General features: G+C 38.9%; 1 protein-coding gene across 16 annotated transcripts in view; it reads left to right on the forward strand.

The window, feature by feature from the left end:
* Positions 1–25,193, forward strand: part of GIGYF2 (GRB10 interacting GYF protein 2) — a 79,729-nt gene that overhangs the window by 44,257 nt on the left and 10,279 nt on the right. For 4 of the 16 annotated variants that reach the window (XM_052803684.1, XM_052803686.1, XM_052803697.1 and 1 more), the window contains 13 exons: positions 6,030–6,209; positions 12,545–12,762; positions 12,851–13,013; positions 13,082–13,300; positions 13,732–13,922; positions 14,627–14,786; positions 16,740–16,906; positions 17,312–17,400; positions 18,430–18,537; positions 19,097–19,194; positions 19,689–19,789; positions 20,599–20,760; positions 22,618–22,719. In XM_052803684.1, coding sequence (XP_052659644.1) covers positions 6,030–6,209; positions 12,545–12,762; positions 12,851–13,013; positions 13,082–13,300; positions 13,732–13,922; positions 14,627–14,786; positions 16,740–16,906; positions 17,312–17,400; positions 18,430–18,537; positions 19,097–19,194; positions 19,689–19,789; positions 20,599–20,760; positions 22,618–22,719 — 1,958 coding nt within the window. The remainder of the gene's footprint in view (positions 1–6,029; positions 6,210–12,544; positions 12,763–12,850; positions 13,014–13,081; positions 13,301–13,731; positions 13,923–14,626; positions 14,787–16,739; positions 16,907–17,311; positions 17,401–18,429; positions 18,538–19,096; positions 19,195–19,688; positions 19,790–20,598; positions 20,761–22,617; positions 22,720–25,193) is intronic. The other 12 variants (XM_052803688.1, XM_052803698.1, XM_052803694.1 and 9 more) reach the window with 10 other exon arrangements.

Here is a 25,193-nt window from a genome sequence, read left to right on the forward strand (position 1 = left end):
TTGATTGGTCATTTTGCCTGCAGGGGGGCTGGTTAACTCTGATCATGTGGAAAAGAATTCTGGTTTGTTAGGAGGGTTTCTTTACCCAACACAAACCCTTAGCAGCCAAGGAGAAATCCTCAAACACTTGGAGAAGGGGTGCCTTCCCCCTCACCTCCTTAATCAGGATAATTTTTTAGGTTTGTATAATCTTATAGTTTTATGTTAAAGTTGAAAAGGCCAAAATTCCCCTGGAAAAGCTGAGTGGATAAAGTTCCCATATTGCTGTTGAAAAACACTGTTCTCCGATACTTTCTCCCTAACCGGTGTCAACTACTGTTAGTTTAGGTGAAAAGAGAAACTCTTGTGTCTCACTGTTGCGTGTCTAGTGCCACTTCCTCTTCTCATTAGGTCCCAAGCTCCTGAGTGTTGGTGTTAACGGAAAGGTGGGCTGCAGCTACTGTTGCAGCCTATGGTCTCTGGAGGGTGTTGCTGAACTGTAGCTTAATGCTGGTCAGAAGATGTAGATCTGGCCACTTCTCTTCCATCTCCACATTGCTCCTTTGTGAAAACATGGAATTAATCACAGGATTTTGCTAAAGCCTAAGAATGAAACCATGCAGATTAGGTGGGTTGCTGATTCCATGCAGTAAACTAAAGCACTTCCACTTAAGCTATTTTCTCTCTTAGTTATCAAATGAGAAGGGTTGTTTAGGGAAGATATTTTAGTTGAATGACTATGCAGGGTGGTCAGCATGCTGGATTACTAAACCGAACTCTGAGGACAGCTTTGTAATACAGTAGTACTTCACACTTCTTTTCCCTTGGTGAGCTGCTGATGTGAGGGCTTTGATCGAACGTCAGATGTAAGAGGATCTGAGAAACAAAGGCTGTGGTTGTTTGCAGTAAAACTACTGAAGGCCTGCTGGGAAAATTATTAATGTAGACTTTCCTGCTTAGGAAACAAAATCTTTCCTTTTTTTTTTTTTTTTTCTTTAACCTTCCCCCCAACCCTGAATTACAAAACATTAATTCTTTGCTTCATTAGTATGGAACATTGTAATACATGTTCAGGCATAGCACTGAAAATTGTGATGGTCATAGTGTGACCTTCAGAACCAGGACAAATAATGTAGTGCAAGGGGACTCCCACCACTGTGGCAAGCCTGTAGGACAATGTGACTTGCCCTTCACCCTTCCCTGTATACTCTAGCAAAGTTGAACTTCCACTACAGACAGCCTCTTTTATTCACAAGCAGGATTTTTTTTTTTACGGTTTGTAAGAAAATAATACTTGTATTTTGTACAGTAGAAAGCATATGGTGTCCAGTCACAGGTTTTCTAATCTGATTCAACTGAATGGATTGACAATCTAACACAATCATACAGCAGATAAAATAGCTACAGTACATGATTTCGAGGTATGTGTTACAGAATTAAACTCTCTTGTTAATTCTTTTTAATTTACTCATTCATGACAGTGGATAATGGTCGATTTAGAAAAAAAAAAAGAGTGATATTGGAGTAGTATGTCTTTGAGACCTACTATTGAGATTGAGATTTTTATGGAGAGAGAGGGAGAGAGAAAATGTGAAGCTAGAAATGGGCATCAGAACTTCTGATCTCTGTCACTGACTTCGGTTACAAGCAAGTCACTTCATGATGTACGTATTCCTATAGTGTCCCTAGCATGTCAAATACTGTCCTAATGAAAGGTAGTCCTGTAGAAACATCATCTTAAGGCCATTTATTTTATTTTTCTGTAAAATGAGCTACAAAATCACACATCTAGGCAAAGTTATCTGAATTCCTTTAAAAACACTAGCTGCAAAGTTTTTTTTTTTTATCCTCTTCTTGAGGAAGCGTGTAGCACACAGCAGAAAGAAGAGAGCAAGTCAAAGCACTTAATAGACTCTCCTAGTTTTCCCCCTCTTTAGAGGAAACGGTATTGCTGTCAATCATCGCTTTCCTGTTTATTCTCTCCAAACAGTGAGCATGACATAGGAAACATGGACTGACAGCATGGAGAACAGAAGTTATTTGCCATTCTGTTAGTAAGTCCTCTTCAAAAACCTGTTGCCACAGGGCTATGTCCCAGAATCCCAGTCTTGTTCTTTGCAGTTAGTTTCCCTTCAACTCAGTGTTGCACAGCTGTAGGCTTTTTTGGCTAGATACCACTAGGCTCTATCTGAAGTTTTCTGTAAACACCATTGCTGGCTTTGTGACAGACTTGAACAGAGGTGCCCTTTTACTGCTCCTTCTCTTCAGGAAGTCCAGTCAATTAGTCGAAGGCAAAACCATAGATTGCATTTTAGTTTTTTTTTTTTGTTCTTAAAACATTGCCAAATAATGACTCTGTGACCTAAGTAATTTCAGCTGAAATGAGTGTTCTCAAGTCTAGGAACAGTTTGTAAAGACAGTATGTTAGGACTCTGGAAGTTATGAATGTAGATGTAAGCTGTAGGAGTATTCCTGTATACAGTTTTGTTATAGTCTTTCTGTCACTTGGGTAGCTTGGTTTTTTTTTTCTTCTTCTGATCCTTAATCTGTGACCGGTTTGTATTTGAAAAGAACTAGTTTCTTGGCTGGTCTGTCTAATGTTGATGATCATCTCATGCCAGATCTGTTTTGACGCATACCTTGCTGTCTTTGAATATTGCTTGCTATGGTGTCCTAGTACCAGAAAACTTAAGTATGTCATGATATACTGCACTTTCTCTCTTAATTCCACTGAAGTGTGGCATTGAAACAGTCATCTGAAGTGACACACTGATGTGCTGCTGTGTTTAGAAAGGTTTCAGAATCATGGGTGTTACCATCCTCAGATAAATATAATACTGACCCCTTATAATCGATTCTTCTTTCTTAGATTTCTAATGCTGTAGAACTTAAAATCAGAGGGGGGCAGGATCCCAGTTGTGTCTGATCTCGGCAAACAGCATTTGATGTTTTCTCACCTCTGTAGAGATATGTGTTTCATAACCCACAGCAGCAGATGGGGATGCCATTTTCTGCAAGTTCAGAATAGAAAAACTGACTTCAGTAGTTCAGTTCTTGGGAGCAAAACCAGCTGTCTTAAGGACTAAGAAAACATGAGTTGCCTTGGGTATATCTATAGCATGTATATATCTGCAGAGAGGTGAAGAACATATGGATATTCAGTGGCAAAGTAGACTTCACAATATTCTTTAGGTAACTTCTTTTTCCAAATGTTTTTGGAAGAGCAGAAGAGAGCCTGTGAGCTGATAGCTTGCTAGTGTTAAAGAGCAGTCTCCAGAATCTTAACTGAACTTAATAACAATAGAGAAAAAAAGATGTTATTTCTTTTAATTGGGAAAGTCTAAAATCTCTTGAATTAATGTTACTGAATGAACATCAGGTAATAGCTATGAATTTGATGAAAATAATAGATACATCTCTAATATTTTTCTAGTCCCAAAATAGCAAATTGGGTAACTTTTTTCTGTTGGTTACTGTTTTAGTGAGGAAAAATGAGTGTCTTTTGCTGCAGAATAAAAAAAAAAAATTACTTTTTTCTTATAGCATTTTAAAAATAAGCTCAGAAAGAATGAGGCATATTCCTTATCGTCTGGGTCTTAGGCTCATCTGGTCTGTTGGATTGCAGCTCTCTCCTGGGCCACTCTCTCTGTGTGTTTTACTTTCAGCTGACTTGGCTCTGTAGCTCTCTCTCCTAGTTTTCTACAACGTGAAGCCCATCCAAGGAGCAATACTGAGAGGCTTCCCTGCACTTCCTGTTACATTCTTCTACATGACATTTTTCAGAGATCTAAAATGAAAAAACCCCTGTATTTTCCAGACTTAGTTTTTTCTGTCTAGCTTGTTGCCTTCCTTTATTTTCTGTGAAGCATGGGAAAACAGAATATGGTTGACCTTCATCTGCAAAGGTTTATCCATTCCAGATAAGTAAATTTGCCAACATTGCACCTACCAAATGAAGGGAGTTGAGTGTCTCCAGCAAACTTGTTTTACTTGGAACCAGTATCACAAGACAGTGTTTTAAAATACACTGTTTTAAAATTTTTGTTCTCAAAGCCCAGCAAGTATAGAAGTGGTCTTTAGCCAGATGTCCCCTTCAATGAAGTAAACGTGTATCTGGGTTATATTAGGCTTCATAGCTGAGATTGCCTGTTGATACTGATGATGTACTTTAAATTAGCCAATTTTCTTTAGCTCTTTACATAGAAACAACATAAGAGGAAGGTATTTCAGTTACCTTTCTGAGGACCTCAAGTAGTCAATTGTAGTCACTCAAGTAGTCATCAGGGTGGCAGAACTCTTGCATCTTAAACGTTGGTGTGTTTCCTGCCTCTCCTGTCTACTTGATAGGTCAGGGGCCTTACATCTTGAAAATTCTTGTGGAAACTTGTTCCTGTGACAGTGGTAAAAGGATTTCATGTGAACCTGGAGCATGGGAAACTGGAAACATGTTGGATTTTGTATGCTGGATTGAATTCAACCTGTACTCTCTCACTATAGTCCTTCCCTAAAACAATATACTGTGGAAAATTTTGAGCTGGAGAAAGAAAAAGGTTTTTTTTCTCCAGTGTTTTGAGATGGTGAAGAAGGGATGTTGGTTTTTCTCCAAGATATATGCAAAGTCTAAAGACTGTGTTTCCTGTCTCCAGAGTGCAACATGTCTATGTAGGAAGAATTTTTGAGTTCTAAAAGGAGGTTTGATATGCCATAGAATTTCAGGTGCTTTGTTCCCTCATTTTTTCATTGACTGAAAAAGCTGCGTGATGTGAAGAAAGGGGAATGTTATCTCCTGTCTTTCCTAAACTAAATTCTTAAAAATGTCCCTTTCCAGCCCAGGAACCTTAGTGCGTAGTCATGCTTTCTTTCATTTTTCCTGTCTAAGCAAGCAGGCATACTATACAGTCTTCACCAGATATCATCTTATATTTTTGGATTTTAAGACTCTAAGAAGGAAGATTAAGTATACCTTTCTGTAGTACTTGAATACATGTTTTTTGTAGATAAGCACACAATTGCAGGTTAACACTGGTTAATAGTATCAGTGAAGAAGTGGCATCCCCATGGTTCCTCTACGAATTCTGGTGCTACACAGGTAAACATATTAAAAGAAATACAAAATCCAGAAGTCCTGAAGCTAGTACTACGATTTATTTTGGTGGTGGTGTATCCTTGTCAGGATGAATCGACAGTGAAAGCAGCATGTATGTCTACCCTGAGTTACCTGGTGTATGGTGTGGATTCTTTTTATAAAAGTATTTACATCATCCTTTTGTGACAGTATTGCTCTTCATTAAGTACTTGAGGATTTTATATGCTTTATTTTAAATATAATGTAATGTAAATTAGGAACTAAAAGACTATTCTATCTCTTAAGCTTCTGGTAGACTTGTCCTTGAGCTCAAGCGTAGTTGTTCCTAACTCTTAATATGCTGACCTTGGCCCTCCAGCAGATGGATTCACAGGATAACATTAACACTAATATGTTTTTCTTGTTTAATCCTACTTTAAATTTTCAGTCTTTGCTAAAACATTGCAAGAATGCTGTATGTCATATTGGATTAAATATAGAAGTTGTATCCTTTTTATTATAGAAGTAGCAAATATGTTTGGTTTATATAAAATGTGTGTGATGTTTACAGTTTATTGTATTCCCATTTTCCTTTAGCATGAGATTTTTCATGATACAGCAGTTTATTCTTTCTCTCTGCACACTTTGCCTTCTTTACTTTTATGCTTCCCTATGTCTCTTAAACTGTTGTCTTTTCCTCCTCTGTCTTTCCTGTCCATGTCAATTTCATGTATGCTTTACTTTCCTCTGGTTTGGTGTTTTTTTTTTTCCTTGGTCTTTCCATCCCAAGGTACATAGGGATGTGGAGGGATTTCCTAAATCTGTGTAATATGTTTTCTTCCATAAACTTCTATTCTTCTTCTAGGTTCCTATCACCGCTTACTTCTTGTGCATTTTTGCCTCTAAGGGAGCAAGATTTCAACCCTTTTGTTTTTAGGTTCCTAAACATGGGACACATGTTCACTGGCATGTGTTTCCTTTGCAGTGAGACCAAACTTTGAGGAAGGTGGGACAGCAACAACGGGGAGGAAGCATGAATTTATACGCTCTGAGAGCGAGAACTGGCGCATCTTCAGGGAGGAACAAAATGGGGAAGATGATGATGGAGGCTGGCGACTGGCTGGGTCACGGAGAGATGGTGAGAGGTGGCGCCCTCACAGTCCAGGTGAGAGGAGATCTGGAGAAAAATGTGGCCATGGTTATAGGGAAGGGGCCCTGGGTGAATCAGGGCATGGGGAAAGCAGAGGAAAGGGAGGTGGCATGAAGTTTGGGACAAAAATAGGTAAGGTTCATGTGGTTTCGATCATTGCTGTTGTGGCATACGTGGGGTTCTTGGTCACAAAATGATTAGCATGAAATTATGTGCCCTTTGTTTTCTTTTTAATGTCTTCAATGCCCTCACATCTTTAAGGGAACAATATTTTTCAGGTGTGTGCTTCTTGGTGTTGTGCTCTAGGTGTGTATGTGCCTGGTAAAATCAGGGGGCTTTTTAATAATACTGTTTTCTCTGTGGCTGTGATGCTGAGGGGAAAGAAATTACCCACATTAGATAGCATATTAAGGCTGTGGAGTGATGCTGACACTAAACCATTCAGATTGTTGGCCTGCTTTCTAGTTTTCCAGATGTGTTTGTTTGCAATGCCAAGAGGCATCCTTGGAAAATATCAAAAGATGTTGCTCTATGCATCCTGTAGTTAGTTACAGGATGTCTTGTTTCCCTGAATTTCAGGCATCTGTTTGGTGTCACTCTACCCTTCCCTGGCTTGACAAAGTCAGTCTGGTTCACTTGCTTTCCAGCATTGCATTGCTAGAGTTGCAGGAGAAATACAAAGCCGAGCTTGGTATTTGAGTAGTATGGCTGAAATGTAGTTATTCATTTATTTATTTATATCCTTCTACTTGGAAAAGATCCTGCTAGCCAGTCATACCTGTTGTGGGATCTTGGTTTTGGGTATCTTTTGGCTGCAGAAGGCTTCTGGGGAACCAAGGGAGGATTGTGGCTCTCCTACTGTTATATCTTCCTAGGGAAGCAAACGAAGCATGGGACATTTTGGGGGCTGAGGTGGGCAACTTCTTTTCTTCAGTTAAGTCACACTTGTTCTTACAATGGGTCTATCAACCTTTTCAGCATCCCAAAGGACCTTCAATACTATAATGGTTGTGAGCAACCATTACCTCTGTTCCTAATCCTCTCCACAGCTACGTATTACTCTGTCCTCAAACAACTGTTAGCTTGTACTAAAATATAGCAGTGAGCCCAAGCCTAGATTTATAATCAGATGTTTTTTATTTAGAGCAGAGCTAAGGGGCAAATTTTCAAGAATGTCATTTTCTTTTCTCCAATGTTTGGTCACAATTGTTCATTAGACACTGCTGCTTTGTTATATAGTGCAGATGACATCAGGCCAGCTACGATTGTACCTCATGATGATCAGATGCAGCATGATACTCTGGAGTGGAGTGTTCTGCAAGTAAAAGCCTGCATGCTTTAGCTTAAAAGGAAGCATAGACCTCAAAGTTCAGAAGTTCATTCGTGTCTTGAACTTTTTTGGAAGATGTTTTGAGGAAGGCTTTGAAAATTCATCTTCCATCATAGGAAATATTACTGCTTATTTGAATCTGCTTATTTGAATTTTCGCTGTAGTAGACAACGAACTTAACTTCACTTACAAGTTAGTTTTAGCAGGTATAATAAAAAGCCTGTTCTAAGAATTCTGTGAATCTGCAGAAAAGTTGCTAATTTTGAGATAGACTGAGTTGACAGCTGTATTGTACTAGTCTCTCAGCTTTGGTCAGAGCTGTATTTGAATTCTTCTGTTAGTAGTAACCACAGGACCATCAAAATGGTTTTAATCACATTCTTGCTTTAAACAATGAGTTTAACTCAAATTGGCATGGCTTAAAGTGCTGCTTTGTACTTACGCTGCTGTTAGGTAATAGTACTAATCATGTGTCCTGCTAAAAATAGAGAAGTGTCTTCAGAGTACTGTTGTCATTTGTTTAGCTGGACCTTCCTTTGACTTGGCTCTGCGTACTTCCTACTAGATTGTATGCTGCTTGTTTTTTTTTTTCTTTTGGGTGAGAACAGTTTAGAAGAACGTAGCAGTTGTCAGGCTTGAGTTTATCTTGTTGTGTTGTTAAGCAAAGAATACTTTGATTCCCACAGACGATTGTTTTTCCAGCTTTTGAATTCCTCTTGCTCCTTCAGCTGTGTTTACTGCAGGATGGCTGACCTAAATCTGCTCATTTTGTGCTTTTTTTTTAATAGGCACAAACGATCAAGAGGATGGACTGCTGCTGCTGAAGCAGTCTTGTGCCCCTAAGTATAGTTTCCCAGATTCTGCGGTCTGATTTATTGTAGCTAAAGTTAACTCCCTTGACATAGTTGGAGGGATCTGTCATGTGTCCATGCTGTATTTAAACTGTTCTCCTCTCACATGGCTATGTCTCATATGAAGTAAGGGATCATCTGAGTGTTGGTAGTAAAGTGAAGAAGCAAATCGGTCAGACTTCTCCTTAAAATAGACAAGCCTAATGCTTTTTTTTCCTTGTACTTAATTCAGAAGGATGTAAACTTGTCTGTTTTTGCAGCATGAAAACTGTCTGGATTGCATGACCAGGCTTTTCCAGTCAGAGTTTATGGGGTTTTCTAATTTTTCTACTACTGTCTGTGCACTGGGACTAGAAGTCTGATGAGAAGACATCTTTCCTTGGCTTATACAATGGAAAAGTTGTTTTGCTAGTTGTTCTGGGTAAATGTACCACTGCTATTGTAGGTGTGAAACAGGATCTTTAGACTGGGTTAACTATCTGTTAGAAGAATGTGATTATAGCTTTAAATTCACTGGCTGCTTCAAAGTTCTCTTGATTTTTTTTTTTTTTTAATTTATATTTTTAGCCATCTTTTTTAAGGATTTAATGACTGCTTACCTAAAAAGCCCCTTCTTTCTGTTGTTTCAGTTCTTGCATTCATGCAATGATGGCCCTTTAAATTTGCGGAGCAAGTCCATTTTATCAGATACTTACACAAACCTTTTTTGGTCTCATAACTTGTGAATGATGTATAGATGGTTTTGGTTTTGTTTTTTGTTACCAAGTCATCCTTAAGGAATAGGAAGCATCTCTTCTTGCCTAAAACTCTTTTCTGATACGATTTTTGTGTCTTTGCTTAAGCAGCTCTATTAAGATCTCTTTCTGGAAGAGCATTTTAGAGAGGCCTGAGTTTGTAATCTCATATAAAGATTTTTTTTTTTAGTTGCTGTTTTTTTGAAAGGCTTTTCAAATTCATCCTGGTTCACTCCATTTTTGGAATCAACTGCTGTGAATCAAGTAGACTACTTATCTTTTGGGCATTGTGCTTTGTGCTTCTTGAGTATCCTGAAGCAGCTAAAGTACATTTGATAATCTTGCTCTAAAATTGAGCAAAGTAAAAATTAGATTCATATGCAATATATGCCAAAAAAGTAATGTGTACTATTCCTGTGTCTTTTGTTTAGTATTTAGTATTGCTTAGTTTAGTATTTAGTGGTTTTTTTGTATACATTAGAAATTTCTTTTCTGAATTAGAGAATAAAACTTTTAAGAGATAAATAGCTATTAGTAATTGAGACTGAAATGTACTTGGATTTCCTGAAGCAGCCAGTATCCTTTCTTTCACTTGTAATGTCACCATAGGTTGCAAAGGGTAAATTTAGCTTAAAATTGTTTCTTTTAACTTGGAATCTTGATCGTATAACTGCTGCCTAATGATACTACGGGACTGAATTCAAAGCTATGTTCGTGTCCTAACTGTTGGTTAAAAAACTTGAGGTAAGAATTTAAGATTTGTCTTTACTTTTGGCTTGCTTTAAAGATTGGCAGCCCTGTACTTCACACCTGAGTTGCTCACTATATTCTAAGTAGGCTTTTATAAACTTTTGTTGTTACTAAGAAACAAGGACATGTCTGCTCCACTTATCTCTTCGCCTGTCTACCTAGCTCTGAAAGTGTGGGCTATGAAAGCAGGCTGTGTGACTAAATCTTTGGAAGCAGACCATGTGGTAAACAAAGTCTCCAAGTTCTTAATTTGAACTTTGAAGATACCTGGAATTAACAAAATGCTTAGAATTCACCTTGAAAAACCGTGTTTCTGGGTCCTACTACAAAGAGCTTGTGCTCCTGGTGTAGGGATGTGAACTGTATAAAAATAATTGAGGCTCTTCTCAATGCTTGGTCTCAAGATGGCCCATTTATGGCTGTATAGAAAGTTCTTACTACCAAATTTTCCTCTTCTATACAAAAGAGAGCTGAAGAAAAGATGCTCAGCTATTTGCGAGCGCCAGGGTAGCAAACAGGCAGAGATATTAATCTGTTTGTACAATATGGCATTGCCAGGTTCAGGCCATAGCTCTGTTTTTTCCACATATTGGGAAACCTGACATGGACATTGCTGGCTGTACTGAGGAGATGTCTGCCTGTGGCTTTAATCAGAAATGCAGTCTGGTTGTCAGCAACCTCTCACACTTAAACCTCAGAAAAAGCCCTCAGATTCCAAAGGAGGTCCTGGTTTTGATGCGTTGATATTTCTGATGAAGAAGGGGGAAGTAAACTTAACACTGCTTCTGATGCCATGTCAGTGGAATTTCAGTGTCAGGCCTTTTCTTTCAGGTAGACTCTTGTCCTGCTTAGTTGCTGGTTGTTCCTAGAGATGCTTTTGTTCTTCTGAAATTGAGCATTATTTTAATGAGATGTTCATATGTATGACTTACTTGAAAAGAAGGCCCTTAGAAATCTGCACCTCCTGAGTTCACCCTAAGTTGGAGGCCAGGGTGCTGTGGGCAGAGGTGCACAGGGCATGATGCAGGCATCCTATTCTGAAGAGGGTGCATGAAATAGTTATTACTTCATAGAATCATAGAATACCAGGTTGGAAAGGGTGTCAAATATCATCTGGTCCAACCCTTCTTGGCAAAAGCACCATCTAGATGAGATGGCCCAGCACCCTGTCCAGCTGAATCTTAAAAGTGTTCAAAAGTGTACTTGAGCTCTCTGGAGTATTTACTCCATTAGTGCATCTTCAGTGAGCCTTTGTCTTTGCTTACGTATTTTTTGAGAAGTTACTGATGAACAGGAGGTTGACATCATAGGCCTAAGGTGTTAAAAAATACTTTAAAGCAGGCAGAGGTGGCATAAGCGCAAGCTTACTGTGCCTTACATTGTTCCTTAATGACATTAAAAATGTTGCCTCAGAACATTGATTTGACAGTGTTGCATACCAAAAATGTTATGTATTTGTTTCCAAGGCATAACTAGAAGCATAGATTAAGTTATACAGTGGAATTATTTGCAAATAAGCACATATGGTATAGTGAAGTCCTTGTTAAACTCTAATCTGTAGTGTTTCCTTGATAAAATATCTTAAAAGTTCATAGTGTTTCTAGAAGGAGTTTGGTTTATGTTTCCTGTATTTGTGAGACAAAGGTGGATTTTTGCATGGTTAATATTAATAGTTAGGGTATTAGGGTTGATGTGGAAACATGCCTCATTCATATGAAGCAAATGGAACAGTTTCTCTGTACTGTGACTTTTTTGGTAGCTATTTGATAAACAGTGAGTGAGACTGCACTGATTGCACAAATTCTGAGACCAAAAAAACACATTTTTTCTGCAGAAAAGAACATGGCCCCTAAAAACCAAGGTGCTTTCATTTTTGCTTTGCAACTTTCTGGTAAAGATAGCTTCTGTTGGTTGGAAAGCTGTTTACAATCCTTTCACTCCCGGTTTGTTTTCCTTAGCAGTAAGTTCTTTACAGTTTAAACAGCACTATTGCAGTCAGAGGATTTTAAGCTTGGCTGAATGAAGAAATCTGCTGAATAGATAAGAAAGAAAAGTGAAATAAAATTTATACTTGAATTTGGAAAGTTCTCCCCCTTTCCTTACCATTCCAAGTTTTGGTATTCCATGGCTAAAAAATTACTGTTCAAGAGTCTTAACAGTCCTTTCAAAGGTGTTTGAACAGTTGTCAGTCCATTTTTCAAGTATATGCACAAAACTGTCTCTGAAGGCAGGAGGAAAAATGCATGGGTGGTTTGTTCAGGATGTGACTTTTGCAGATTGCCTAAAAGAAAATATGAAATCTTATACATACAAAGATGCCAAAAGGTTTTAAGTCAGTGATTGCTGGTAAATTCAATCAGCATCTAGTGTTGCTTGTCTTATTTTCGTGCTTTTAGATTATGTAGCCCAGCTTTCTTCCCTTACATGTTTTTTTTTAATGCTCATAATACAGTTTATAATGTGGGGATATACAGTGGACAATATTTGAAAGTCTTCTGCTTAACGGTAAGATACTCCTTTTCTTTTCCTTGTCCTTTAAGATGCCTGTTCATAGGTGGATTGTACCCTGTAGGGGCTTCCTGAATTTCTGTCACTGTTTGTCATCTCTTCACCCACCCCTTCACCCTTCCAAGTAAGCTACTACCCCTGGGACTGTCTTGTAAAGTTACTTTCCCCCCACCTTAGACGGCCCTCGTTCTGCAGGCTGGCGAGAACACATGGAGCGACGGCGGAGGTTTGAATTCGATTTCCGGGAACGAGATGATGAACGGGGTTATCGACGAGTAAGGTGTGGGAGTGGCAGCATGGATGATGACAGGGACAGTCTCCCTGAGTGGTGCTTAGAAGATGCGGAAGAAGAGATGGGAACATTTGACTCCTCTGGAGCGTTTCTCTCTTTAAAGGTGAAAAGCTGTCTTGGACCCTTTGTTCACTTTGAGCAAATGTCCTGTTACATAGGGTGGATTATGGATGGTTATGTTGGCTTTGTAGAAGGTGCAGAAGGAGCCAATCCCTGAGGAACAGGAGATGGACTTCAGACCTGTGGAGGAAGGCGAAGAAAGATCTGACTCTGAAGGGAGCCACAATGAAGAAGCCAAAGATCATGAAAAGACCACCAAGAAAGAAGGAGAGAAAACAGATAGAGCAGTGGCAGGTAAGGGGGACTTCTCATGCATCTGTTCTATGCTGCAGAGGAGAATTTCTGTTAATTCAGTTACGGAGAACTGTGCAATGTTACAGAAGCAGTGGAAGAAGCAGTCCAAACATCTTCACCAGCTATCAGGTCAGATACGCCACCGAAATCCCAGCCTCCAGACCCGCTGCAGACGAGCCTTTTTGAAAGGAAGGAAGAGTCTGTGCCAGAAAGAACAGAAAAAACAGAAGATAAAGAGAATCGAACAGAGAATACACCGCCAGCCAAAATGTCCAACAGAGGGGAAGGTAATAAATTTGATAGATAAATTTAGTAAGTTTCCATTACTTGTGATTAGTCTTGGTCTCTTTTAAGAGGCAAGGACTGGATTATGGTGATGGAAAGCCGGAATTCACCAACTGGTCTATAAAAACAAGATTTGTTGGATATGCTGTCTCAAGCGCTTGTAGTGCACTGGTACTTCCCATTCCATGGTGCCAAGGAATGGGATATGGTGAAATGTGCAGAGTTCTGCACTGTTAGAACTAAACTGTTCCTTGAAGTTAGGTTGGATGCCTGTGCTGTCAGCAGTACCAATGTGCAGTCATACATACAGGAAGATCTGAAAATACTTCTGCTTTGGTGCGAATTTTGAGCTGTTGAATGTTTTCTACAGTAACTTAAAAATCATTATCGTTTATGTTAAAGATAATGAACTAATTTTAACATTTTTCTTTAGATTTGGCTTCTGTTGCTCAACCTTTGCCACAGATTTCTACAGACACAGCTTCTCCTGCTCATCTTTCTCCTCCTGTTTCCAATTCAAATCCTGCTCTGCGGCCAGTTCAGACACCTGTCACAGCTGCTCCAGGCATGGGCAACATTCCCACTGACCCAGATGATGAAGAGGGCCTCAAACACCTAGAGCAGGTAAAACTTCTCAAATTCCTTTGTTGTTGACAATTGTGAGACTGGAGGAATATGGAATGCAAAAAATATTTGAAGCCCATAAAAACAGAAATGCAGCTGAAACTTTACACTTCACAATGTATGCTGAAAGTTAATTTTTCCCTCCTTTTTTTTTTTGAGAATAATTCAAGCCTGTCTAGTATTTTTCTGAATAAGGGTGCTATACCTAGTGTTAAAGAGCTAGAGATCCTAGTGCTTATTACCACTGTCAAGTAGCCTTACCATTTGCCTTGAGAAACCATAAAACAGTATGTCCAATATTGTAAAAAAAAAAAAAAAAAAAAAAGAAAAAAAGAAAAAAAAGAAACATAGGAAGCGCAGACTGTGTTCATGAACGTTTAGTGACTGCAGGGATGTAAAGCATTTTTCATGCTAGCGCTCCCATACCCGTTTGGTTTTTCACCATGATACTGTGTGGGACTTTCTTGGCAAGTTGTTTGAAAGCTTTACTTAAGCAGGTGAACTGTGCTTATTCAGGATTGTGACAAGGTGGTAGACTGAGGTCAGGGTTTGTGGTGCAGTTACACCAGTCCTTGAGTTGCCTGGTAATTCCTGGTATGCTCTTGAGCACTGGGTAGTACAAAGTTGTATTTGTTGCACTCATTTTCAAATCTGTAAGCACACATCTAACTCTCATTGCTTGCTGGTTTTGATGTCTCCTGCAGCAAGCAGAGAAAATGGTGGCATACCTGCAGGACAGTGCCCTTGATGATGAAAGACTAGCAGCAAAAAGTCAAGAGCACAGAGCAAAAGGTTCCTCTATGCCATTGTTCCATGAAGCCATGCAGAAGTGGTACTACAAAGATCCACAAGGAGAAATTCAGGGTAGGTCTGTGCCCTTTACACTTCCTCTTTTGTTTCACAGAACCGTTAAAGAGTTCTTCACAAAATTACCACCAACAGATACTGATGCTTGTTTTTACAGAAGCAGCACAGGGTATTTACCACTCTAGGATTAGGTTTTGAAAATAAATCTTCTACCTGTCACTGCCCCCATCAGCTCAGCATGCCTCATGTCCAGAATTATACTTTGTGGCTGAGGTTTGCCATCACTTCATGTTTCTGTAAATTGAGGTTAGACTAAAACCTGGTTTTCATGCCAATAGCTACTCTGATTTCCAGATAATAGTGGAAACAAAACAAGAACGTGACCATTCAGTAGCTTGTTGAAGAATCAATGAGAAACACTGAAATCAGTTTTCTAGTCTCAGCTCAAAGACATGGAGTATTCAGGGAAGGGTGATTTGCTTAGAATCTAGAGCAGAGAAGACAAGTTTTCACAAGCCTGTGCTCTCATATAATGTCAACTTAAATTGTACTTGCAGCCAGTGCATTGTTAGTTCGTATAATACCAACTGTTTCATACTTGCAGTTTTTGCTTAAGAAATCTCTCTTTTTTTTTTTAAATGAAATTTGGAACAGGCCTTTTGTATAGATATGTGCATCTTTGCTTTCAGAAGGTACTTTTCTTTTGGAGGTCTTGGGGCTCTTTTAGCAGCTGCTTCCCAAAAATGCAATTAAGCAGTGAGTTCTTGCTGCACTTTGCTAAGTAGCTGCTAATGCTGCTTAGTGTGAATGACTTCCTCAGCTATGAACTCTAGATAGGAGTTGTGGGGTGGTTATTTGTGGGATCTGTGCCAATCTCTTGCCTGCAGGTATTACACATCTTTAGGGTTTTCTTCTCATTGCTTTAAGTTTAAAGGATGTTAACCATAAAGCATTTTATTTGCTCAGTCTGCTTTAGACTTATGTTAGTTACTGCTGGTTGTTTATTGCTCAGTGATGATCTAACAGTTTTTTACTGGAGTGAGTACTTCCTTGAATGTGACCTCCAGAAATAAACACTCCCACATAATTTTTTTCTTAGGATACCTCTTGTGGTTTTCATATTCTCTGGGAGGAATTGCCTTCTAAAGATAGTCCTTACAGAGAAGGCAAGAATTACCAAACATTCTTGCTTTTCAGAAGATATTTTTGCAAAACTCGTATTCATGTCATTCTTGCTCTGTTAAATAATCTGTTTTGTTATACTGGCTCTGTGTCTGTTTGGATATGTGAAAGTAGTATAGGAGTCCTCCTTTGAAGGGAGCGACTGAAATTTTTCTGAGGAAAAAGAGGAAGAGTGTAGGTTTTGGAGAAAGGAAAGAGAAACTGATTTCCTCATTATCTTAAAAAATGTAATTGTCCATTCAGAAGTGGAGCTGCTCGTCTGCTAAGTTCCAGAAGCAAAACTTCTATAAAACATGTAAACTCCTCTGATTTGAAGGCAAGAGTTGAAACTGACTAAGACTGTTTAATTATCTGTGCAGTATATGTGGGGAAAGTAGTGCTTGTGCTTTTAGCACTGTCAGCTAGCAGATACTGCTGAGGTCCAAAATGGAAATGGCAACTGTTGTCAACCTGTTGCTGAGCCTGAAGTAGCGAGCTTTGCTGGAAGGCAGGGTGTGTATTAGCTAGACCAAGCTCAGCACCACTGTGGCTACTTGGCTTTCATCTCAGAGCTGACTCATCTCCCTCCAATGCATGGTAAAAGCAGTCATGCACTTTTCATTCGACTGTCTGGGGGAATGCTGTAGCCACTGTAAAGCTCTAGATATGTGCATTGACACTCCAGTCTTGAATGTACTGTCTGTCCAGACAAGTGGATTAGACAGGAATGCCTGATGTACTGTGTTACTTTAACAAGCACCATACTTTGTTTCCAGTGTGCTCAACTTGGCCTTACTCCCCACCCCACCCCCCCACCCCCCAAATGTGTATTGGCTGATTTTATTTCAGGTCCTTTCAGTAATCAGGAGATGGCAGAGTGGTTCCAGGCTGGATACTTCACTATGTCACTGTTGGTTAAGAGAGCCTGTGATGAGACTTTCCAGCCACTTGGAGACATCATGAAAATGTGGGGCAGGGTTCCCTTCACTCCAGGTCCAGCACCGCTTCCACATCTGGTAACTATGTGACAGTTACAGTATTCAAATAGGCCTGTAACAAATGGACATTTAATTATTTATGTGTCAACTGCTCTGTCTTGGAATTGCAGGTGTTCCAAGCACCAAAGTGGAACTCTTGTGTTAAATTACCTTTTTAAGTGGAGAAAAGACACTCAATTTATAAATGTTTGTTTTGTTATGTCTGTGGCTGGAAGGCTTGGTCTTGTGATACATACAAGTGCTGTGTATTTCACAGTCACCATACTATAGGCTTTGTAAAAGTTGATTTCTGTCTAGGTATTTTTCTATTTTCTTTGTCTTTTCAGTTCAGAATGCAACTTTTATGTTGCTTGCATTTGCTATTGCAAATATTACTGTTATTATATATGTTACTAAAATAGAATGTTTTATTCCTAAACATAGGGCGAGCTGGACCAAGAGCGGCTGACTAGGCAACAAGAGTTGGCCCTGATCCAAATGCAGCACCTCCAGTATCAGCATCTTTTAATACAGTAAGACTGCCAGTCCCAGAGAACTTCCAGTGGCTGTGTTCTGCCCTGCATTTTTAATCACCTGGGTTCAGCTTCTTGTCATTGTTTCCTTGGGCAATGGGGCTGGGAGCACTTCACCTCCAACAGCAATAGCCTGCTTCCACAAACACCAGAGGGTCGATAGTCTACAGGATTAGGATGGAGTGTGGCTACCTCAGGCACACTTTTCAGAGTCTTTTTTGGTGTCATGCATAGTTACTTTGGTGAGACCTGCTATATAGGTAGCTGTTATGGTGAAACTGAATCCTGGCTATCCTTGTAATGCAGTTTGGATGTGTTGGAGTCAGGCGAAGGCTACATGTCTTTTGAACTGGTGGTGGAGAAGGCAGAACTTACTTTTGGTCTGGTTGCTCAGCTTTTTGAAGAACAGTGGAAGGTAACTGCTGAAGAAAGCAGTTCATCATCCATTTTGCCACAGTTGTCAGTTGTTCAGTTCTGGCCAGTTCCTAACAACTTGTTCTGTAGGAGCTTGGAGAAAAGAAAGCAATCAGATAGACTACTTGTTCAAGGGGTCCTCAAAGCATGTGCCATGATTATTGTTTTTGAATACTGATTGTCAGCTTACAATTTGATAAGGCAAGAGCCTGCCCCTGTACTAGGGGATGCCTTGATATACTGGGGAAGACATTGTTTTGTGTAGGTGGGCAGTCATCAAAGCCAGGTTAATTTCAGCAATCTGTATGTAATTTATAGAAGGAAAGTACTGTTGCATAGCTTACAAGAGAAACATTGGACAGCAGTAACCAGTTGGCAGAGTTGAGGGTGAAGAGGAGTTTGATTCTGCTCATGGTGCCCAATTTGTTGTATTCTTATATCTTGATTCTTTCCAAGGCCCCATTCTGTGGTTTCCTCTAGTATTTAGCATGTACATGATACAGGTCAGTGGGCGTTAGTCCTGGAGAATGAATCTATGTGCAACTTCTGCAACTTGGGCATTATATAAATAAGCAAGTGAACAAATACCAGTGATTCTCTGCTTCTCTTTTGAAGACAACAATATGCACAGGTGCTGGCTCAGCAGCAAAAGGCAGCCCTCTCATCCCAGCAGCAGCAGCAGCTTGCTATTCTCTTGCAGCAGTTCCAGGCCCTGAAGATGAGGTGAGTTACCCCAGACTTGAACTGAATACCATTCTTCCTATAATCTAACTTGTATATAATGATAATTATAATCTTGTCAGTGGTCCATCCTATTCAAGTTTGCTCATATTTGAGCATTACATATTTTAAACATTGTGTGAATATGAAACTGTTGCAGGATGTTGAATACTTCTTTATATATGTAGCCTTTACCTCAGAATGTTTATGAAAATGATGAGGAAATCTTGTAGTTGAAATCATACCTTTTTGACAGATCTGTTGTGCTGGTAACAGAATGGCTTTGCCAATTGAGTTCTGCAGTACTAGGTGCTTGTTCCTCAAATTAACCTATAAGCAGCAAATGCAGAACTGTAGCAGTAGCTGGCTTAGCCGTTGACTTGGCAGCAGGGATGAGATGAGCAAGAACTCTGCAAGCAACTAGTGTTGTCCACATCATATTTTTGTTTTAAATAGAGGTGTGGAAGGAAAGGAGTATGTTACAAGTTACTGAATCTCATGCGTGTTCAGAGCACTCTTCTCCCTGGAAGTGGCATGTTGACTCTTCCTGTTGGTATTACAGAATATCTGAACAGAACATGATGCCACCTGTTACAAGGTCTGTGTCAGTGCCGGACACTGGCTCAATATGGGAACTTCAGTCAGCTTCACAACCTACAGGTAAGATGCTTAGCACGTGTCGGATTTGTTGAGAAAAGTTCATGGATTAAGAGCCAGCATTTTTGAGGTGATCGCTCCCTTTTTGACACTAAGGGAAATAATTTCTGCATCAGTATTTTTTTAACTGGTTCAGGCTACTTTGCCTTGCAGTTTAAATTCCATTTGAGAGCTGTGAAGAATATCGTAATTTTTCTGATGGTTATGGGATGCCTTGATCCAAAGGGATTGAGTGTTATATTATAAAGGTGTTCTGCTCTGATGGGAGGAGTTTGAATAGCTGGTTCTTGTGTAGCATTTTGTAGGAAACCCAGCCTTGCTTCAGTAATGGACAAGCCTTGTTCTACAGGAAGGTGGCCCTCTGCTAAGACTAATGTGTTACCATGATTTTGCTTTTTAAAACGTAGTAACAGCATACACAAGATTTCCCCCTTTTGGTTGTTTTTTGTTGATGTGCTTATTTTTGCTTGTCAATGTTTGTTTTCTTCACTGTCTAGTCTGGGAAGGAAGCAGTGTCTGGGATCTCCCCATTGATACTGCAGCTCAGGGACCAGCTCTAGAACAACTTCAGCAGCTCGAGAAGGCCAAAGCTGCAAAGGTCAGAAACTGTTTTGTACTGTAAGAAGTTGGGATTGCTGTTCTGCAATGTAACTGTGTTTCCTGAGCCAATGGAAGACTCTTAGCTCTTCAATCTTTAGGCCACTCTGTATGATTTTGATTAGATTTTCATGGAAAACACCATAAAGAAAACAGGGGTTATAGAAACCAGTTATTAAATCCTTGTGGACTGCTGTTTGGAAACCATTGCTGTGGCAGTACTGCTGATGTCTAAAATAGTGGTTATGTTTTTTACACTTGTGATTAAAAACTATTCACTCGCCACCTCTGTTTTAAAATGGGATCATCATGAGCTGTCATGCCAAAACCTGAGTAGGAGCAGGTAGTCGTTCTCTTAATCCTTGCGTCTTTTCACCAGAATTGGTTTGGGGAATCGCAAGAGTCCTGTTTGTTGGGGTTGTTTCACACTTACACTAGTATTAAATTTTTTTTTTTAGTTTGAACCTGTATGATTCTGTACGTTTCCTGAAACTGGCTATTTTATGATGACTGCAAAGCAACTCACTACTACCTTCTAAAGTCAGAGGTTATTTTAAGGAGCTGATGTAGAAAGACTGACTAGAGAACTAGTGTTTGTTACAGAACAGAAATTGTCAGAAATTGTTGTAGACTATTTCAGGAATCTGACCCCAGTAGGCAGCCAGCTGATAGGTAAAATTACAATTAAGGGAGAGCATCTGTTAGAGGCTTCATCTGTTATGTTGTTACTATAATCTCAGCAGAGTTGCCCTAAGAAATGGTGTAGGAATACGTTACCTGCATCTGAGCATAGTTTTATGTGAATTGTAGCTAGAGCAAGAGAGGAGAGAAGTGGAAATGAGGGCCAAACGAGAGGAAGAGGAGAGGAAAAGGCAGGAGGAGCTTCGGAGGCAACAAGAAGAGCTACTTAGGAGGCAGCAGGAAGATGAGAGGAAACGACGGGAAGAAGAAGAACTGGCCCGCAGGAAGCAAGTGAGTTTCCTCAATGTAGTTCATCTCTAATTAATTTTAATACTTTATAAAACTCACTTTAAGAATCCTGTGGGGTCTAATTAATCTTTGGTAGATGTGTATGAAGACAGTTCTAATATTTTTCATGTGAGTATATGAAATGATTCTTCTTCTGTTCTTGATTTTAAGTTGAAGAGCCCAAATTGCAATCTGAGAAATGGGCTTTGATGGTTCACTTCAAGATAGGTTTCTGTCTGTGAGCCAAGAGGCTTTATTCTGTGTGGAATATTCCTTCCCAACTTCTTAGTGTCAATATTAGACTATAGTTAGTTGTGCAGATATTGTATGTTTAATCTTTAGTCACCACTTAAGCAGTCTAGTGTTTTGATACGGGTATGTTCTGGAGTAGACTGGAGCTTAAGCAGCTGTTTCAGATAAATAAAATGTAGAAGGATATAGTGGAAAAAGTGATGTATCATTTAGGTTTTTCTTCCTTGTTTTTTCTTTTAACTTAGTAAATAATAATTTATTCAAAAAAATTGTCTGTATTATGTCGTGGAGTTTTTCAGCTTTGTTTTCTTGAGTTGATATTTGGGAAAGGAAGGGATATAGTTTGGACAAGTAGATTTGTTAAAATTAATTACGTGATCTGTATTGCAGTAGGAGAATGAATGTAGGAGTTGTAGTAGGTTCTCAATCTTACAAGAATATGAAATGGAGACATTATTAGCTTGACGTTTCTAGCATTTACTTCTGAATTCTGTATGGAAGAAAGATTAGTTGTTCTTTAAGTGTCGTAGGAGGGAAAGGCAGTGAAAGTTAGTTTTCACTCTGTGTGTGAAGGATAAGGGCAAGCACATTGTTGAGCTTATTCACTAAGGAGTTAGTAAATGCCCTGTAAAGTAGCACGTGAAAAATAGGTGAAAGTAATAAATAATTTTGTCCTTTACAATATTTTTGATGTGCTTTGGTAGGCAGTTGTGAAGCGCGTTTCCTGGTTTAAGAATCAGACACTTCCTCAGAAGCCTCTAGAATCTTTAGCTTTATTTCTAAGATAGTCATAGACCTCAATTCACTCAGTGTTTGGGTTTTGTCACTGAAGATCTATTTTAATAGGCTGCAGTATGATATGTAGTTGGCTTTCATGGTATCTTTAAGAATCAAATCTATAAATAAATGGCTCCTTGCTTTAATCTGTCTGTCTTGTGTACAGCAAGTCATTATGGTATACAGTGGAAAAGCATCCTTTGATGCTTGAGTTCAAGCTTTACTGTAGTATTAAAGCAATAATATACTCAAAAGTTGAACTTTTGAGTTAAGTTGCTTTAGATCTGTTCTAATAATAACTAATTTTTCAGCTGATCACCTGGTAACTCAATGTGTGTCATCCATGGTGGCTTCAAATAAATAGACTTGGGTTGTTTCTTTTCAGACTAACAGTTTTGCTACTATGTATAACTTCTTAGAAATGTACATTAAATTCCAAAGTTTTTTATCCACTTTGGATTTGTACAGTAAACAATCTGACTCTCCCTTTCTGAGATGTCATGGGAAATAATTATTTACAAGGAGAAAGCAGAATGGGGTTGAAAATCAGTAACAGCAAGTATCTTAGTTCATTACCAATGGAATAATTGCCACAATGCTTAATTCTGAGCAGTAATGTCTTGAAAAGGTAAAAAAGAGTTTAAGCATTTCTCTGGAAAGAGAAAATAATACTGTATTCTGTACTTTTTTAAAAAACAAACGAAACTGGTCTAATATTTGAATCTGACTTCTGTACTGGAAGGCATTGTAGAATCAGGGATGAACTGATTTATTAGCATGGATTTATACAGAGGAGATGATGCTTAACAAATTTGATTAACTTCTTTTGAGGAGATGACAGTGAGAGCTGAGAGGGGTGAAGCAGTAGACTTAATCTGCCTGGACTTCAGGAAGGCTTTTGATGTAATACTGCATAAAAGACTAGTATATAAGGTTAGTAAATATGCTGTTGATGGTGAATTCTAAATAAAAAAAATAACTAATAGAAATTCAATTCTGTAGGATGAAATGTCATACCAAATGTTGAATCCAGTTGTGTTCATAGTTTTCATCAATTACTTGCACTGTAGAATTGCAAACAGTAATGCCCAGCTTGTGTAGCTCCTGTATTTCTCTTTTGTTTCTGGTCTGATAACTTCTATTTTGTAATAATTGATCGCTTTGAGGAACAAAATTTGAGGTTTAATAATTAGCTAATAATTGTGTTCTCTGAATTGTATCTTTAGTGCTCCATTTCAAGTACCTCGTTCAAAGATGAGATCCACAAAACAAAAAGATTTGTAAGCCCTAGTAACATGGACAAGTAGAATTGTAGGTGTTACTAACTGCAAAAAAATCTGTAATATTTTATTTAAGAATCCAGAGTCTATTGAAATGAGGATTTTCTGCAATATTATAGATACTTTTAAAAGACCTGAAACAAGTTGGCTGTACAGCAAGATGTGTGGTTGAAAACAATTACTAGAAAAGATGCTAAAGAATATTGGGATTCTCTTGGAGCAGGAAGTCAGTGGCAGAAAGCTGGAGAGCTTTGAAAGTTTTTGGTTACATGCTCAAACAAAAACATTGAATAATAATAAGATACAGAAGTAAATATTTAAGGCAACCTTTTCTATAGGTGTGAAGAGTAGGAAAAAAGAATTACATCAGCCATGTGATTCCCAGCTTTTCATAATCTTGCAGATTTTTTTTTTTTACTCATGTTGGTACAACACTGTTCATCTTCAGTTCTCTAGGGGAGAGAAGTGGGGTTTTTTTCCCTTTTTTTTTTTTAATTGCTGTCATTCAACAGTGTGTCTCCTGGCATGCCTGAGCAAGAAAGAGATACCTACAGCTTTATTAACAGCAATTCTAGCCTCATTTCCCAAAGGCAAAGTAGGGCAGAGATGTCAGTGAACTGCTGTCGTATAGGAGGACTTGGTGACTTGGTTCATCTCTCTCAGGTACTACATGTTATGTCAATGGCTAGTGCCGAACATCCCCCCAGCCTGGCTGGCAGCTAGGCATCCTGAGCCGAGATCCTGGTGTGTGGTCTCTAGTCAAACAAAACAGACTGGCACACCTCCAGCCTCCTCAGTAGACTTTTCAGTAAAAGAAACAACAAGCAGAAATTTTTCAGCACTTGTATTGGGGACACTTGATTACTGTGACTTGAGTGCATGTGTCCCAAGGCCCAAGTTACAAAAATGGTCTAGGTGGTGTGTGTTGTGCTTGAAGCTTTTGTGAATATGACAAATCAAGGACTTGATTAATTGAGAAAACAATTCACAGACTACTGTTTTATGTCCAGCTAGTGGAAGAAAAGCTTACACTTACTGCACTTACATTTTAGCACTAAACCACTTAAGTGATATACAGGAATATGAATTACTTCTTGGCTTGCAGCCAGCACCTCTTCAGTGCCATAGGATTGCTTGTAAAAAAAAAAAAAAATTAAAAAAAATTCTGTCTACTGACAGTTACATTGTAGACATCTGAAGTTAGCCAGGGTCAGAGAAACCTGATCCAGTTGTTCAGTGAAGTGTACTGCAGTTTATCTATGCTGTGTGTATATGAAGGTTTGGTATCAGATTTAGTAAAAGGGTCTTAGATTTCAGAATTAACTTCCTTGATTTACCAGAGTTCAAAATTTAAGGGAGACAATTAGTCTCCCTTCATTCTGTGAATAATGTATTGCTTATAAAAAAACTTGTAAGAGTATGATTGCACAGTACTGATTGTTCAAAAGGAAAATGTATTTATGAAAGCTTAAAAAAGTTCCTGTGCAAAAAGTAGGATCTTTAGGTTGAGCTGGTAGGATAAGTCAGAAAGTGGAGAGAAGAATAGGAGGGATGAAAAGCAGAGTGGCCTTAACACAGTTGCTGGACTTCAGAGATCAAAAAAGGCAGCAAAACCCAAGGGTATTTTATGCAAGGCAAAGTCAGAACTGGGGCGAAAAGTTGCACAGATGCACTCCCATTTAACAATATACAGGAAGCCAGCGGAAGGCTGGTTGTGCCCTATTCCTCCAAAAATCAAGTAGCAGAATGGAAAAATTTCTGTTTATCTTGATCTTCAGAGCAGTAGGAAAGGGTGCTGAAGTTTTATTGACTGAAGTAAATAATTTTGCTACTTGGCAAGCAATTTACTGGAAGCTATTTAAATAATTTAGGGATAGCCCAAAACTAAAGCCCTCAAGACCTTTTGTTGCCCATAATATTTAAGTAGTATAGGAAAAGCCCAGTCAAAGCCCTTTCATTGAGTTCCACATCTCAGACTTCCAAAGGTTACAGTTTTCTTAAGTGCACTGGGCTGTTTCAGCTTATATCTGGTGTCTGGATATGTGGTTTGAGTGTTGTAGTGCACTTTAGTCAGTGTTTAGAAACTCCTTATAAGTAGGAAAAGCTTCCAACTTACAGCTGACACTC

Source organism: Harpia harpyja, chromosome 12 (genome assembly GCF_026419915.1).
Source record: "Harpia harpyja isolate bHarHar1 chromosome 12, bHarHar1 primary haplotype, whole genome shotgun sequence".
Taxonomy (NCBI): Eukaryota; Metazoa; Chordata; class Aves; order Accipitriformes; family Accipitridae; genus Harpia; species Harpia harpyja.